General features: G+C 56.2%; 1 protein-coding gene across 1 annotated transcript; it reads left to right on the top strand.

The window, feature by feature from the left end:
- Nucleotides 1-967: 967 nt before the first annotated feature.
- On the top strand, nt 968-7,952 carry C1QL1 (complement C1q like 1). Its single transcript, XM_032871010.1, has 2 exons — nt 968-1,834; nt 7,271-7,952. Exons 1-2 carry the CDS (start codon nt 1,238-1,240, stop codon nt 7,448-7,450), a joined length of 777 nt encoding a protein of 258 aa, XP_032726901.1. The 5' UTR covers nt 968-1,237; the 3' UTR covers nt 7,451-7,952.
- The last annotated feature ends 6,400 nt before the right edge of the window (nt 7,953-14,352 follow it).

Consider the following 14,352-nt stretch of genomic DNA (forward strand, 5'->3'; position numbering starts at 1 on the left):
AGGGACTGCTTGTATTGGTCAGAATGAAGAAATGAAGTGGGATGGATGCCCACTTTCTTAGGGCCCTCATTTCTCCCTTGTCTAAAAGCAGGGACAACCGGATTGATCAGAGGAAAATGGAGGAAACCCCACCCACCCACCCCCGCCCAGGAAAAAAGCAGCCTTGTCTGGCCTGGAGCTCAGTGAGGAAGGGGCAGAGGCAAGATGGCATGCCTAGAAGATCCCGCCCCTCCTGGAGGAAGACGGGGCCAGGGAACAGCCAGGATCCAGAAAAGGGAAGGGGTAGCTGCTGTCAGTTACTCGGGATCTCACCGGGCACCCCGACAGGCACATAACCCCCAGATCTCCTGAATGGGTGGTCTGGGAGGACTGAATGCAGAATGGCCCCCTCCCCATCTTCCTTTTGCCTTCTACACTTCTTCCCTCTCAGCGTCTTCCTTCCCATTTTGCTCCCCACTCTATACGCCCCTCAATTGCTCTTTGTCCCCAGCAGACTGGGGAACCGTCCACCCCGGCCTCTACCCACTGCGTGCGGTGGCCCCTAGAGCCTTCCTCTCGATTTTCTCGATTTTCTTTAAAACCAACACTCGAGGCCTCCCCTCTCCGTCTCCCTCGGCGCTCTCTAGCTCTCCCTGTGGCCCTCTCTTCCATTCGGTCTTTGGTCCCTACTCTCCCCTTCCCTGTAGGAAACTCTACAGTTTCTCAGACTCTAACATCCTCCCCATTTCCGAATCTCAGTCTCTAGCTCCCTGAGTCTCCCCGCTCCACTCCCGGCTCCGGCCTTCTTCCCGCGGCCCCGCCCCCCTCGGTGGGCAGAGCCCTACCACCAGCGGCCCAATTAGGTGCCGGCCCCTCCCACAGCCCCACCCCTCGCGGGCGCCGAGCAGCACGAAGCTGGTGGGGCGGGGCGGGGCGGAGGGGGCGGTGGCCCGAGAGCTAGGAGGCGGGAGGAGCCGGGCAGGACGCTGCGGCCGCGGCTCTCAGTCTGGCCGCGCAGCGGGAGGGAGGCGCGAGGCAGGAGCCGGCGGCTGGGCTCGGCGGCGCATCCAGCGCAGCGCGGCGCTCCGGGCCCGGCCCCATGCCCGCAGCCCCGCCGGACCGCCCTTGAGCGCGGGCGCCCTGCCCGCGCCCCCCGCCCGCCGGCACCATTGCCCCGACGGCGCGGCCGGGTGGCCCGGCGCTCCCCAGGCTCCGCGCCGGCCGGAAAACGCTGCTGGCGGCCGCTGCGGGCGTGGTGATGCTGCTGGTGCTGGTGGTGCTCATCCCCGTGCTGGTGAGCTCGGGCGGCCCGGACGGCCACTATGAGATGCTGGGCACCTGCCGCATGGTATGCGACCCCTACCCCGCGCGGGGCCCCGGCGCCGGCGTGCGGCCCGACGGCGGCGACGCCCTGAGCGAGCAGAGTGGCGCGCCCCCGCCTTCCACGCTGGTGCAGGGCCCCCAGGGGAAGCCGGGCCGCACAGGCAAGCCGGGCCCCCCCGGGCCCCCTGGGGACCCAGGTCCTCCGGGTCCTGTGGGGCCACCTGGGGAGAAGGGTGAGCCGGGCAAGACCGGCCCTCCCGGGTTGCCGGGTGCAGGAGGCAGTGGCGCCATCAGCACGGCCACCTACACCACGGTGCCACGCGTGGCCTTCTACGCCGGCCTCAAGAACCCTCACGAGGGTTACGAGGTGCTCAAGTTCGACGACGTGGTCACCAACCTAGGCAACAACTACGACGCGACCAGCGGCAAGTTTACGTGCAACATTCCCGGCACCTACTTTTTCACCTACCACGTCCTCATGCGCGGCGGCGACGGCACCAGTATGTGGGCGGACCTCTGCAAGAACGGCCAGGTGGGCCCGGCGGGGGCATGGGGCTGGCCTGGGGGCAGGGCACCCAGGGAGCCCGGGACGTATGGGTACCAGCGGGCACAGGTGGAGATCCTACAGCGGCCCCGCTTAGGCATCACATGCGGGAATGGTGGACCGGTTGGCACTAACTCCTCGGCTCCTGGGCACTGGCTGCAAGGCAGACGCTGCTGGGCACCCGCGCGCGGCATGGAAATGCGGGAGATAAAACCAAATAACCAGGGCGCAGCGCTCCCAGGGGCGCGGACAGGTGCTTGGGGGCTTGGCCCTTGGGATGCGCTATCTGGGAGCTGGGACTGTGGTTGATACCAGCGGGCGATTAGGGGAGGGCAAAGATGGGCTCTGAGGAAAGGCAGCCTGGGGCGCCCGCGGGCGTCCAGGCGCACCGCTAGGCGCGCAAGCCGAGAAAGCAAGACGTTTTGGGCACAGAGGCAAAGGGAGCCAGGGGCGCAAAGCCTTAGCTGCAGTACAGCCTCTGGCCCTGAGAAGGGACCCCTGGGCCAATCTGACACCCTTGCAAAACCCGGGGACATCCCAGCGGCTGCCCGCTGCGTTAGAGCTGCAGGAACAAGAAAGCAGCCTGGGGGGAAAAGTTTTTCCTCCTGAGGCGGGGCAAAGAGGTGGAAACTCCCCCTCCCTGGATCGTGCAGCTGCAGCTCCTGACTCCTGGAGTGTCTGGGGATCCTCTTCGTCCCCTATCCCCATCTCAGAGACTCAAGCCTGCACTCAGATCAGGGAACTGGGGAGGTAGTGCATGGCGCTCTCAGAAACTGCTGCCTCCCCCGCCTCCCGGACCAACCGGGACCTAACCCTGCCCCAGGGTGACAATTTTGCCCAGCTCCCTTCCCTTTTGATACACCCTCCCTTTCCAGTGCTCCTAGACCACGGTGGCCTAGGGCACTCCCCACTCATGGGGGTGGGGTGGGGTGGGGGGGTGAGGCAGAGCATTCCTGTGGAAGGAGACTAGCAAGGGTCTGGAGTAAAGCTAGGAGGTGGGAGTTGGGAAGGAATCTCCCACGCCTGGGACCCAAGACCCTGTTGGAACCCTTTCCACTGCAGTATTACCCTGAGGCAGAGCCTGGCTTGAGGGTGGGGGAAAGGACAGGCATGGGAGTCAGCACAACGATTACAAGGCACCTGTAAGTCTACCCCCTCTTCTTATTCTCCTGCCTGCCTCTTTTCCTACTCTCTCTTGTCCCTGGCTCTCTCCTGTGTCCACCAGTCCTATCTGCCTCTCTGGGGTTTCTGGCCTCTTTCCCTGGGCTTCACACCCCTCTTTATTCCTTGAGTGTCTCTCTCCCACTTGTGTCTGTCAGGCTTCCTGCATCTCTCCTCTTTGTCCTTGGTTCCTGACCCAATGGGAGGCCTCAGTGTCCAGTGAGGGCTCACTCAGCAGACAGCCCCATGATTCCTCTTATTAATCACCTATGAGGGATGCAGCAATGTCACCTTCATCAATGGAATGTCTTCCTTTCCCAAAGAAAGTTTGGGCTGGCCCCGAGCTGAGGTTTCAGGGGGCTGAGGGCCCATTTTGCCCGGAGAGGGAGCTGGTCACCAGACCCCCAGTGGGCCCTAGACCTTGCACGACCTGGGAAGGTTGCGGCAGGGCCCTAGAGATGAGGCCAGAGGTGGCCCCGCAGGTGACAGTGTGCTTGGACAGGGGCACTTGCTTTAGTCACTGGGAGGTGAAACTGTCTCAAAGGCTCTCCTTTCCCCGTCAGCAGGGGCAAGGCATTCACATAGCCTCACAAGGAGGTACTCACAGGAGATGGGACCCCAGGCTAGTAGGAAAAAGCAGGTGGCTTTAACTAACAGTTTCACAGACCCAGCATTTTAACAGTTACTCAAACCATCCCCTCCACACACAAAAAAGGGGGCCTACACCCCTTTCCCCTACATCCTTTCTGACTTGTCTTTCCAGATAGCTCAAGAGACTCATTCAATCTCACGAGTCATCCCCCATATTCATTTTGAACCCTACTGGGTGCCAGGTTCGGAGCTAGGTAGCAGGGGGCAGCTCCACCTGCCCTCCGGGATCTCACGGTCTGTGCAGGGGCGATAGTGGCAACCACACAACAACACACCCCAGCAATTAGTGTGTTAGAGGAGGACTGGGAGCCCAGCTGGCAACTCCTCTCCCCAAACGTGTTAGCTGGAGGAAATGATTCAGTGGGCCCTGCCCCAACTCAGACCAACCTGGTCAAGGGAAAAGACGTCGAACCCGGGGCGGTCCCCAAGATAAGGAGACATGTCTAGAGAGAAAATAAGATCAAATGTAGGAAAAGTCCGCCTTAGAGATAGAAGAGGACATTCAAGTGAGCAGAGAAAGAAGGACGGCCCTGGGCAATGGACAGGATCAGAACAGAGGGGCTTCTGCCTCAATTGACTTCAAGACCAGAGGCAATTCTGGGCTCTGTGCTTTTCCTTTATGGCTCCCCGCCTGCAGAAAAACTTCCAGAATTTCCTCAAGGAAGCTGAGCTGAAATTGTTCCCTGGCAAGACAGGGGGAGGGGACACTACCTTCCTGCCTGGTACAAGGCCCCCCACCCCCCTCATCCTTGCCACCAGTCCCTCTCCCTAAGGGGACCCTGAGTCACCACTTCACAGCCTGATGGCACCAAGCCCTGGTCATTAGGACATAGGATTTGAGGAGCCCCAGGAAGGGGCTCTAGGTTGGGGGTTACCTGAGTGAGGTAAGCTCCCTGCAGCTGCCTCAAGGGTCCCCAGTTCAGATGGGTCAGGGAAGATAGGAAACTAATAAACTGGGCTAGGAGAGTGGACTGTGTGGGAATGGGCCAGGGCCCATTTGCACCCATTGCCAGGGTGCAAACCATCCAGGGCAGGGGCTTTGGGAAGGTGTGTGTATTACAAATGGGGAAGGGCTCAGACGGCAGAGCCTGGGGGGGCTGCGTAGTGTATGAGTTGAGGACTCCCATGGAAAGGCCTCACTGGAGCCAAGCCTGGCGCCCGACAGTGGGAGAGGGGCTCCTGCTGTCCTTTTCTAGCCTTGAATACCTTTCACGGTGCAGACCCCTGTGCCTAGCACAGTAGGGACCGGGTCAATGCATGAGAGCACGTGTCCCCTGCTAGCCCGGTGGGCCGCCTGTGGGAGCCCTTCCTGCACCTCTGACACCCCAGCATGACCCAGGGGCAGGGGCATGCTTCCTGGGTTGTCCCCCTCCTCCTGCCAGGGCCCTGGTCCGACCACTGCCTCAGTTTCCCTTCGGGCAGCACTCGCGGAGGTGATTCTACAGCGCCCCCTCGCGACAAGTCCCAGACTTGCTTCCCTGCTTCCATGGCAACCTCCAGTCCCCAAATTTCCCCTTGGCCCCCAGGAGGAGTTGGATGCCTCCACCATTTCCAGTCGCAGGCAGAGAATCAGGACCCCTGGGTTCTGTTCCTGGATCCCCCACCGTCTAAGGATGGAGGGGCATAAATTCTCCCTGCCTCCATGGATAATTAGGATAATCACAGCAACAATCATGGTGATGAATAAATAATAAATATAAGCGTAACTGTTCTGATGCCTGTCACATCACCAGGAGAACCCCGATGACAGATGACTCTATTCTGATGGATTTGGCTATTAAGAAGCACATTGTTTTAATGAGTTAAGGCTAAATTAATCTGGGTAATAAAAATAATTGTTATTAGTAGTAATTTATTAGCAAAGATAATGAAATGCATGCGTAATAATAAATATTACGAGGATTAGGGCCCAGGGAACAATACAGAAGTTGGCTGCTTGCTTTGAGCGCTTGCTTAGTAGCACAAAAGCCCCATCAAGATTAAAATTTTTTTCTTCACCACCAAAGGCTTTTATAAAGGTTGCAGTGGTGTGGCAGGATCTTCTTATCCATTTTCTAAACAGAAAAACTGAACTTCTAGACAGACAGCGCCTTCCCCTTGTTTGATTTTCTCTCCCTTTGGCTGAATTGCGAGCTTTCCTAGCTAAGTGACCCCCAAACAGTGCCTTCTCTGAGGGGAGGGAAGGGGCTGGAAGGATCTGGACTTTAAATGGCAGACCGCATGCAAATGAATTGAGTCCTCCTGTTGCGACGTATTGCTGAGTCAGCAACTGTGGCCCAGCGGACCTGGCAATTCTGCCTCCCGCCCAGGAAGGAGATGGGGCCCTTCCCCTTATTTGCCTGTGGCCAGGCCAGACTGTCAGTCCTTGGGGGAGAGCCACCTTCGTGGAAGGGGCAGGGTGGAGAGGGGCTGATGCGGAGCCGGGCTGAGGGAACCCCCCAACACAAGCCTGCACCTTGGAGATGGCCCCTCTCTTCCCGTTCTCCACCGAGGCTATTCTGGAGAGGCCCCAGATCCTATGGCTCAGACCTTGGGTTACTTCAGTTGTGGAAGAGGCATACCTGGAGGGAATTTGCCCACAGCCACCGCCCACCCTCAATATCTTATTATTATAGTCAGAGCCCCCAAGAGTGACAGCAGGCTTCACACCCAAAGGCTGGGGCTCTCTTATTCTATGTCCTGCCTGTCCCTCCCCTCCCCCATCAAAACAAGGACCAGCAAGGATATCAGATCAGACTGAGGGTCACAGAAAGATGTAAAACCTGGATTTCTCTTCTTCCCACCTACTTTCTTTCTACCACCCTGGGGTGAGAGATAAGAGGAGCCAGAAGTCCTCTGTCAGGGGGCTGGGGGGAATAGTCACGGGCTATGTAGCAATAGCTCTTTGGAGACCAGGATGCAGGCTCAAACTGAGCCTTGGGAGGGGAAATAATTACCAGGACTTCCCTCTCACTGCTCCACTGTGAAAGACTCCAGAATGAACTACAGACGAGGAGTTGAAAGATTAGGTTCTGGTGCTAGGGTGGTTGCTTAGTAGCAGCCTGGCGTTTGTCTAGCCACCTGGCCTTTGGGGCCAAGGAGCACCCTTGTGTCCATCCACTGATGCAAGCACAGGTGGGTATGGCTGAAAAGTAAGGCATTATTGCTACAGTTAAAGCAGAGAGGAAGGAATGATAGGGAGAGAAGGGATGGCCTCCGTCAGCTGGTATTCCAGAGAATTCCTCTTTGCAAGGAGGGCGGTCCAGGCTGGGACATCCTGGAGGCATTGTTGAGGGCCTCAGCAGGCCAGAGGGGAAGACCTAGAGGCGTTAAGAAGGCCAACTCCACCTCTATTCCTAATTCAGATCCAGATGACACCAGCCCTAGAAATCCAGAGCTACTCTAGAACCCGGTCCCAAAACACAGTTAGCATTGGAAAGGGGTGGGGGGGGGATGATGGGAGAGAAGCCTGCTGAGAGCTGAAGGCGGGGCTTTGAGGGCCTCCAAGATCCGCCGCCCCCCACCCTCCCGTGGCTGCCGTACCTCTGACAGTCCCCCTCCCTCCCCGACCCTACTACTCTCCCTCCTCCCCCCTACCCTCTCACACACACCACCCCTAACCGCCCCCCGCAGGTGCGGGCCAGCGCCATAGCCCAGGACGCAGACCAGAACTACGACTACGCCAGCAACAGCGTGATCCTGCACCTGGACGCGGGCGACGAGGTCTTCATCAAGCTGGACGGAGGCAAAGCGCACGGCGGCAACAGCAACAAATACAGCACATTCTCGGGCTTCATCATCTACTCCGACTGAGCTCCCCGCGCCCCTCTCCGTCCCCGTATCCGTCCGCCCACACCCCTGCCCGGGGCTCCCCTCCCGGCTGGCTGAGGACCACCCAGCCCCTCTCTGCCCAGCCCCGGCTGGCCGCCCATCCCGGCTATGACGCCCCCCGGCCCGCCCTCACCACCGCCCCGGCCGAAGGCTAGGCTCTCCTGCCCGCTCGCCGCAGAGCCCGGGTCCAGAGCGCGCCCCGTCCCGGTCCGCGGGAGGCGGTGTCTGCAGCCCTCGCCCCGGCTCGCGCTGTACATTTGTACTATAGGACTGTTTATGGCCCACCCTGCTCGCCAGCCGGTCCCAGACTGGGGACAGGTCTCGGCGGGGACCCTTCCCGTGCTCGGATGCGCTGCCCTCCGGCTCCGGGGTGGCGCCTCCTGCGAGAGGAGTGGGTTGGGGCCGGGTTGCGTCCCAGCGCCTGCTAAAGCCCCAGCCCGGCTGCGCCCCGTCTGACCAAAGCTCTAATAAAAACACTTCCACCCCGCTGGCTTTGGGTCTGTACCCTGGGGAGGAGTTGCAGAAGGAGACCACAAACCCTGCCCTTTTCCAGAAAGGAAAGGGGTCTGACGAAGTTTCCCATGGATCTGGGGGCAGCCAGGTGCTAGAATCTGAGCTGCTCCAGCCTGGGCAGCAGAAATGGGAAGCAGCCCAGTTCCATCATCACCTTCCATGGCGAAAAAGTTCCATTTGTTTGTCCTTGAAAGCGCCATCAGCAAGGTCTAAACTGGGACACCCCGGTTCTCAGTCCGGTACCACTGTGTGTGATCTTGGGCAAGTCCCTCCTCTTTCAGTTCTGGGTTAGTGACAGCAATGACAGGAACACACTTTGCACTGAAAACTGGTTGACTTTGGCCCAGGCGCTTCACCTCTGGGCCTCAGTTTTCTCATAAAATGTAAGTGACAAGACTCACCTTGCGTCACTGAGGATTCCAGAGGTATCATGTCTGTGTCCAATAAACGCAGCTTTTATTATTTCTACGTCACTGAAAGCTCTCACAGCGCTTCCAATAATGGCATCTCGCTCAACCATCCCAAGAGCCCTGAGAGGCTGGGTGAGTAGATTTTGTTCTTCTTCCAGGGAGGTCAAATATCTTGCTTTGTGTGACATAGTCACTAAGTTCTGTGACTGCACTCGAATCCCAGAAGCCCAGCTCCAGACAACACACCGAGTTCTCCTTGTCCTGCCCCAGCCGACCTCCCCTCCTATAACTGGGACCCACAACAGTTGCCATTAGGACATTGCTAAATAATAATAACTAATACTCAGGGACACCTGGGGGACGTAGTCGGTTAAGCACCCGACTCTTGGTTTCAGCTCAGGTCATGATCTCGGGGTCCTGGGATCGAGCCCCACATTGAGCCCTGGGTATGGAGGCTGCTTGGGATTCTCTTCTCCCCCTCCCCCTGCTTCTCCCTCCCCCACTCTGCCTCATCATGCGTGCCCTCTCACTCAAATGAATAAATCTTAAAAAAAAAAAAAAGAAGAAGAAGAGCTAAGATTTAGAGAGTACCCAGTTTGTGTCAGGCACCACATGACAACCTTATGGATACTATCTCATAGATATGTAGGTGGGGTGGTGTGGACTGGCAGGAAATGCTCCCATGTCCAATAACATGGGCACTGTTATCTTACCCATTTCAGATCGGGAAACAGAGAGGTTAATAACTTGCCTGGGTCACAGAGCTAGGAAAAGGCCAATGTCAGTATTTGAACCAAAGACCTTGCTCTTCCTCGGGATGCCATACTTCATAAAGATTTGGGATACTTAAAGCAGAATTGGGGAAGAATGGCTTTGAGGCAGCTCCGTCCCTGCTGGGCCCATCCCTTCCACTCCCACCCCCGCCCTACAGAAGCTTGGTGTACTTACAGGCATCTGTGCTGGGCAGCAATCCTGGGGTGAGCCTCTTGGAGAGTCCCAAGGCTCTATATTGAGGAAAAGTCCCATCTGGCCTCCCTTCCCCCAGCCGGCTCAGCTGGAGAGACAGGAAGGAGGGGTGGCCTCCTTCCCAGTGAGGCCCCATGTATGGACCCTTGTCATGGCTGGCAGTCTTGAATGACTTTCTTTATTCTCCCTTCTCTCCCCTACTTCCCCCTACTGCCAGCTGTGGCCATTTAATAAAATTAGCTTAATGCTTGTTCCTTCCCTGTGGGGTCTGGAGATTGAAATCCGCGGGTCCCCACAAACCCAATAAAACCCCTGGCAGGTCTGGCTGGAATGAGAGTCTCCTCGGGAAAAGTGATTAGATTAGAAGGCGCTTCCCCCTGCCCCCAGTGCCACCCACAGCCCCCTGTGATTCTTTAATGGCCACATTGGCCTGGAATCACACAGCCACATGCCTGGGAGGGCTCCCCACCCCTTCCCAGAGACAAGGACTGGTCTGGGACCTCTGCTACAGTAAAAAGCGTGTTAATCATTTCTATAGGGAGTGCCTGGCTGGCTTGTTTGCTTTGATTTCTGGTGACCAGAAGATCCTCATGTCATTTTGAGAGATGGGTCTCATATCTCTATTTTGCAGATGAGAAAATCACAGTCTGATGAAAATCTGTGACTTGCCCATGGTCATGCAGCAAGTGTGTGGCATAACTAGGACTGGACTGAAGCCAAGTGCTTTTTTTTTTCCTTTGCAGGGCACCTGGAATACCCAAAGTCACTCAGGCAGCATCCCAGCCACAGGGGAACCATTAGGAAAGTGTCTCCCCCATCAGACAGGGCATCCCCAAGGGCAAAGTCTGTTTTGTTTTGTTTCCCCTCAGACTTGAGATACCTGAGGGCAAGGACTGTGTCTTCACCATCAGAAATGGGAAGCTTCCTGAAGGCAAGATCTCTGTGTCCTCCATCAGACTGGGGGTCCTTAAAGACAGTGTCTTTGAGCAAATAGAGGGTAAGGTGTGTATCTCCACTAAGATCAGGATTGGGGGGGGGCGTTCCTAGACGCAGAGATTGTGGCTTTCCTCTCAGTGGCTCTGAGGGTAGATACTGCTTTTTCTATTAAACGAGGGCATTCTAAATCAGCCCCTGGGACTGGGGGTTCCCTGAAGGACAAACTCTGTCTCTTTATCCAGCTAGGGGGGTCTCTGAGAGCAGGAGCTGTGTCTCCCCTCAGACTGGGGGCTCCCTGAAAGCAGGGCCTGTGTCTCTCCTCCTTCTCAGTCAAGAGCTTTCTGGCACAAGATCATTCCAGGAGGGCAGGGCTGGCTGGGTGGTAGAAAGGAGGCTGCCCAGGCAGAATGGCGGTCCCACTCTGGAGGAAGGAAGAAAGCTCCCCAGACTGCCTCCCCTTTAGAAAGATGTGTGATTAATTAATGAATAATGTCCGTGCTAGGGGGTGCGAGGATGGAGGTGGGCCTGGAGCTCACCCACACAAAGAACGGTAGGCCATCCTGTGCCCAGCGAGCTGCTAGCCCTAGGGGCTGGGGCTGCCCTGCTTTCTGGGGTCATGGGCACCAGAGGGGACAGCAGGAGCCCACCGCTGGGGACTGTCCTAATTGGATGACTTTGCAGGACGGCAAGGCAGGTGCACTCAGCTCGCCACATCAGCTTGCTACAAACACATCTGCCATGGTGAGGTCTGGGGGTTAATTGCCTCCCGCCTCACTCCTGGTAACCGATATTCCATTTACTGCTCGGAGGGGGAGCTGCCCGGAGAATCAATCCCGGACAAGCATCCAGGAGACAGGGGAGCTGCGGAGGCATGGGAGCTGTTTCCCCGGAGGATCTCTGAACGCCAGAGGAGGCAGGAGGCAAAGGCCCAGAGAAGACAGCCGATTGCTCCAGGCTCCCGGGGCCTCACCTGCGTTCTCGAGACCCTCACAGGACCCCAAGGGCCAGGAGAAAATCCCAGGGGTCCAGAGGCCGCACTACCCCAGCTAGCTGTGCTATTTCCCCTGCCCTGGTTCCTTCAGCATTTATTTATCTGAGTGCCCCCATAAGCTGTAGCAGGTTAGATGCTGTTAATAAGATCATTTTCACAAGCAATGAAGGTATATTTGAAAAGCGGAACTGGAGGTGTGAGCTCCTCGCTCCCTTCCAGGTAACAAACCTTAAAATCCTACAAATGAGGTGATAATAAAGTGGAAGTGAAGAGTCTGCACATGTGGCGAACTGGGAGGGGGAGCAGGGTTCCTGAGAGGTGGCAGCTGGGGGCTGGAGGGAAAAAGGGGGGAACTACCTGCTTCCAACATGCTCCCCATTTGTCCCATCCACCAGAACTGAGAATCAAAACCACCAAATGGGTAACTTCTTATTCCACAGCAGGGAAAACGGAGACCCCGAGAGGGAGCCAGGGTTGCTCAGTTTGGTTCAGAGACAGCAGAAAACGGTAGACATGCAGCAAGTGGAGACAGAAGAAGTGGGTTCAAGTCTTGGCCAGGCTCGGTGTTTCAGGAAAAGCCATGTGACCTCTGTGAGCCCCAGTTTCCTCATCTATATAACGGGGGCCAGTCAAAATATCTACTTGAAGGGTCGTTGTGAGATAGTGCCTTAAGAACCTGTTTTCCTAAGTTATAAAGCAAAATGCAAATGCATTACTAGCGTGACCGCCCAAGTCCCCTGAGCCCCGTGATTTAAACATCTTTTTGTGGCACTTCAATGCCTGGGATGGCGATGATGATTGTTGAAGAAGATGAAGGTGTTCTCCCCCGGTAACCCCAAAGCGAATGTGGGGCACTAGGGAAAGGGACTGTTGGGGGTACCCAAGATGTGGAGCTTAGTGTTGAGAATAGGTGCCCTGAGTTGTCCCGTGTCCCATGTGGACTCCCCCACGCCCTCGCCTTCTGTTCTATGGCCTCTGTTTTGGGGTGAGAACACAGGGATATCTCGAGGCCGTGGTCTGCCTCTCTCTACTTGCTCTGCTTGTTCCAACGTTACTGAACATCTTCAGTGGGTCAGGTCCTTGTTTGTGTGGGTTCCAAGAAACCCTCTGCCCAGTTCTTCTTCCCTTCCTTCTCTTCCACACCTGTTCATTCCAACAGCACACCCCAGTAAACTTCCTGCCCCATGATCCCCGCCTCAGAGTCTGCTCCACAGAGGACCCAACCTGTGACACCTGCCCCCGATCTCATCCATTTTCTAATCCCTTCTGCCAGTTTTACGGAGGACCTATTATGTGTCAGGCCTGAAGCTAATTATCCAAAGGGTGATCACATCTCCTACCTCCCACCAATTTCTACTGTAAAATCCACAAACTTCTCTGCATCTGGGCCTCTCCTCTCCCCCCATTGCCTCCATGGGAGAGCGGTCCCCCCTTCCAAGTCCCAGCCTGCCCCTGTGCTCTGCATCCAAGCCCCTCCTCCCCCACCAGGATGACCAAATCTGTCCTTGCATGCCCAGGAAAGTCCTGGTTTTCAAACCGGAAGTCCCATATTCTGGTAAACCCCTCAGTCCCAACTAGGCTAATAGGAGTGGTTGATCACTGTATCTCCCACCTTTTTGGGGACTTCTGATCATCACACCTCTCCTTACTCTTCAGCAGCTCCCTCAGTATCTAGCCCCTTCCGTCATCATTTACGTGTCTCCTTTTTTTTTTTTAAAGATTTTATTTATTCATTTGACAGACAGATATCACAAGTAGGCAGAAAGGTAGGCAGAGACAGAGGAGGAAGCAGGCTCCCTGCCGCGCAGAGAGCCCGATGTGGGGCTCGATCCCAGGACCCTGGGATCATGACCTGAGCCGAAGGCAGAGGCTTTAACCCACTGAGCTACCCAGGTGCCCCCACTTAAGTGTCTCTTTAAAAACCCTCCCTTGACTGCACATCTCCCTCCAGCCTCTGCTTCCTTCCTCTGCTCCCCTGGACAGCCAGATGCCTTAAAAGAGTAGTTACTCCTTTCTCACTTCCCTCTCCGGCTGCTGCCCTTCTCTGAAACTGCTCCTGCGAAGGCCACCTATGATGACCTTCTTGTTGATAAACCGAGGGGACACTTTTCAATCCTCATTGCGCTTGACTTCCGTGCTAGGCCAGACCTTGAACGAGGTCTCGGACTTGGTTAAATGACCTTTTAAAACCGCTCTATATCTGAAGCAGCGAGTGCCACACCTGTGTGCAAAGGACGGGCAGTGAGAAGGGTGCAGTTGAAAGGACGTGCCCCCCGCCCCCGGCCTCCTCTGAGCATGTCAGGTGGGGGGGTCTTGCCTGTTGCAGAGCGTAAGATATCCACACACCTCACAGGAGAAGAGAGCCTGTCGCCTTTCACAGCATATTGGCCATATCAGTTCAGAAACATCTGCCACCATAGAGGGCAAAAATCCTTCACCTAACCCTCACATCTGGGTTCTAGGCCTCAAAATTCGGATTAGGCCAATGCCAGGCTAATCTCCCTTTATCAACATCTGTAGCGTAGGGCCCAGGGGTTTTCCATTCATATTCCCTAAGGTGGGCCTGGGCACGCCCTACCAAGTCTTCTCAGCATCACCGACTCCGTTGACTCTCTTGCCTGCAAAACCCCTTTCCCTTGACTTCTGAGATCCAAAGAACAGCTCCTTTTGCTCCAACTTGCATGCCACTTCCCCCCGACCCCCTCTATTGTTCTCATTATAGAGAACATCGTTTTTAGTACTTGCTTAATTGTCTATTTTCTCCCATAGACTGGCAAGCTCCATGAAGGTAGGAGGTGGCGTTGATTACTCACCAATTTTCCGGGCCCACCAATAAATACTTATTGGAAGAATGAACACAAGAACGCCTATGACCATTTCACCGAATGTCTGCAGTGTGCTCCACTTGCATTATTTCTAATCTTTGCAACAAGCTAGATGTCCCCTTCCCATTGCCCACAGCCGGGACAGCCTCTGCCCTCTGCCTCGCCTCACCTTCTCCAGCTCATTATCCAAACCAGAAATGGACCAAGGCAAGAACTGTCTGACAAGGACACAAGAGGAACTTG

The sequence above is a fragment of the Lontra canadensis genome, unplaced genomic scaffold, assembly GCF_010015895.1.
Source record: "Lontra canadensis isolate GAN:19392208 unplaced genomic scaffold, GSC_riverotter_1.0 scaffold41, whole genome shotgun sequence".
Classification (NCBI taxonomy): domain Eukaryota; kingdom Metazoa; phylum Chordata; class Mammalia; order Carnivora; family Mustelidae; genus Lontra; species Lontra canadensis.

What these genes read in the sequence shown, in the direction of transcription:
- C1QL1 (XM_032871010.1), top strand. Translation starts at nt 1,238, where the DNA reads ATGCTGCTGGTGCTGGTGGTGCTCATCCCCGTGCTGGTGAGCTCGGGC. An exon ending in ACCTCTGCAAGAACGGCCAG is followed by an intron (nt 1,835 to 7,270) that starts GTGGGCCCGGCG and finishes CGCCCCCCGCAG; the next exon opens with GTGCGGGCCAGCGCCATAGC.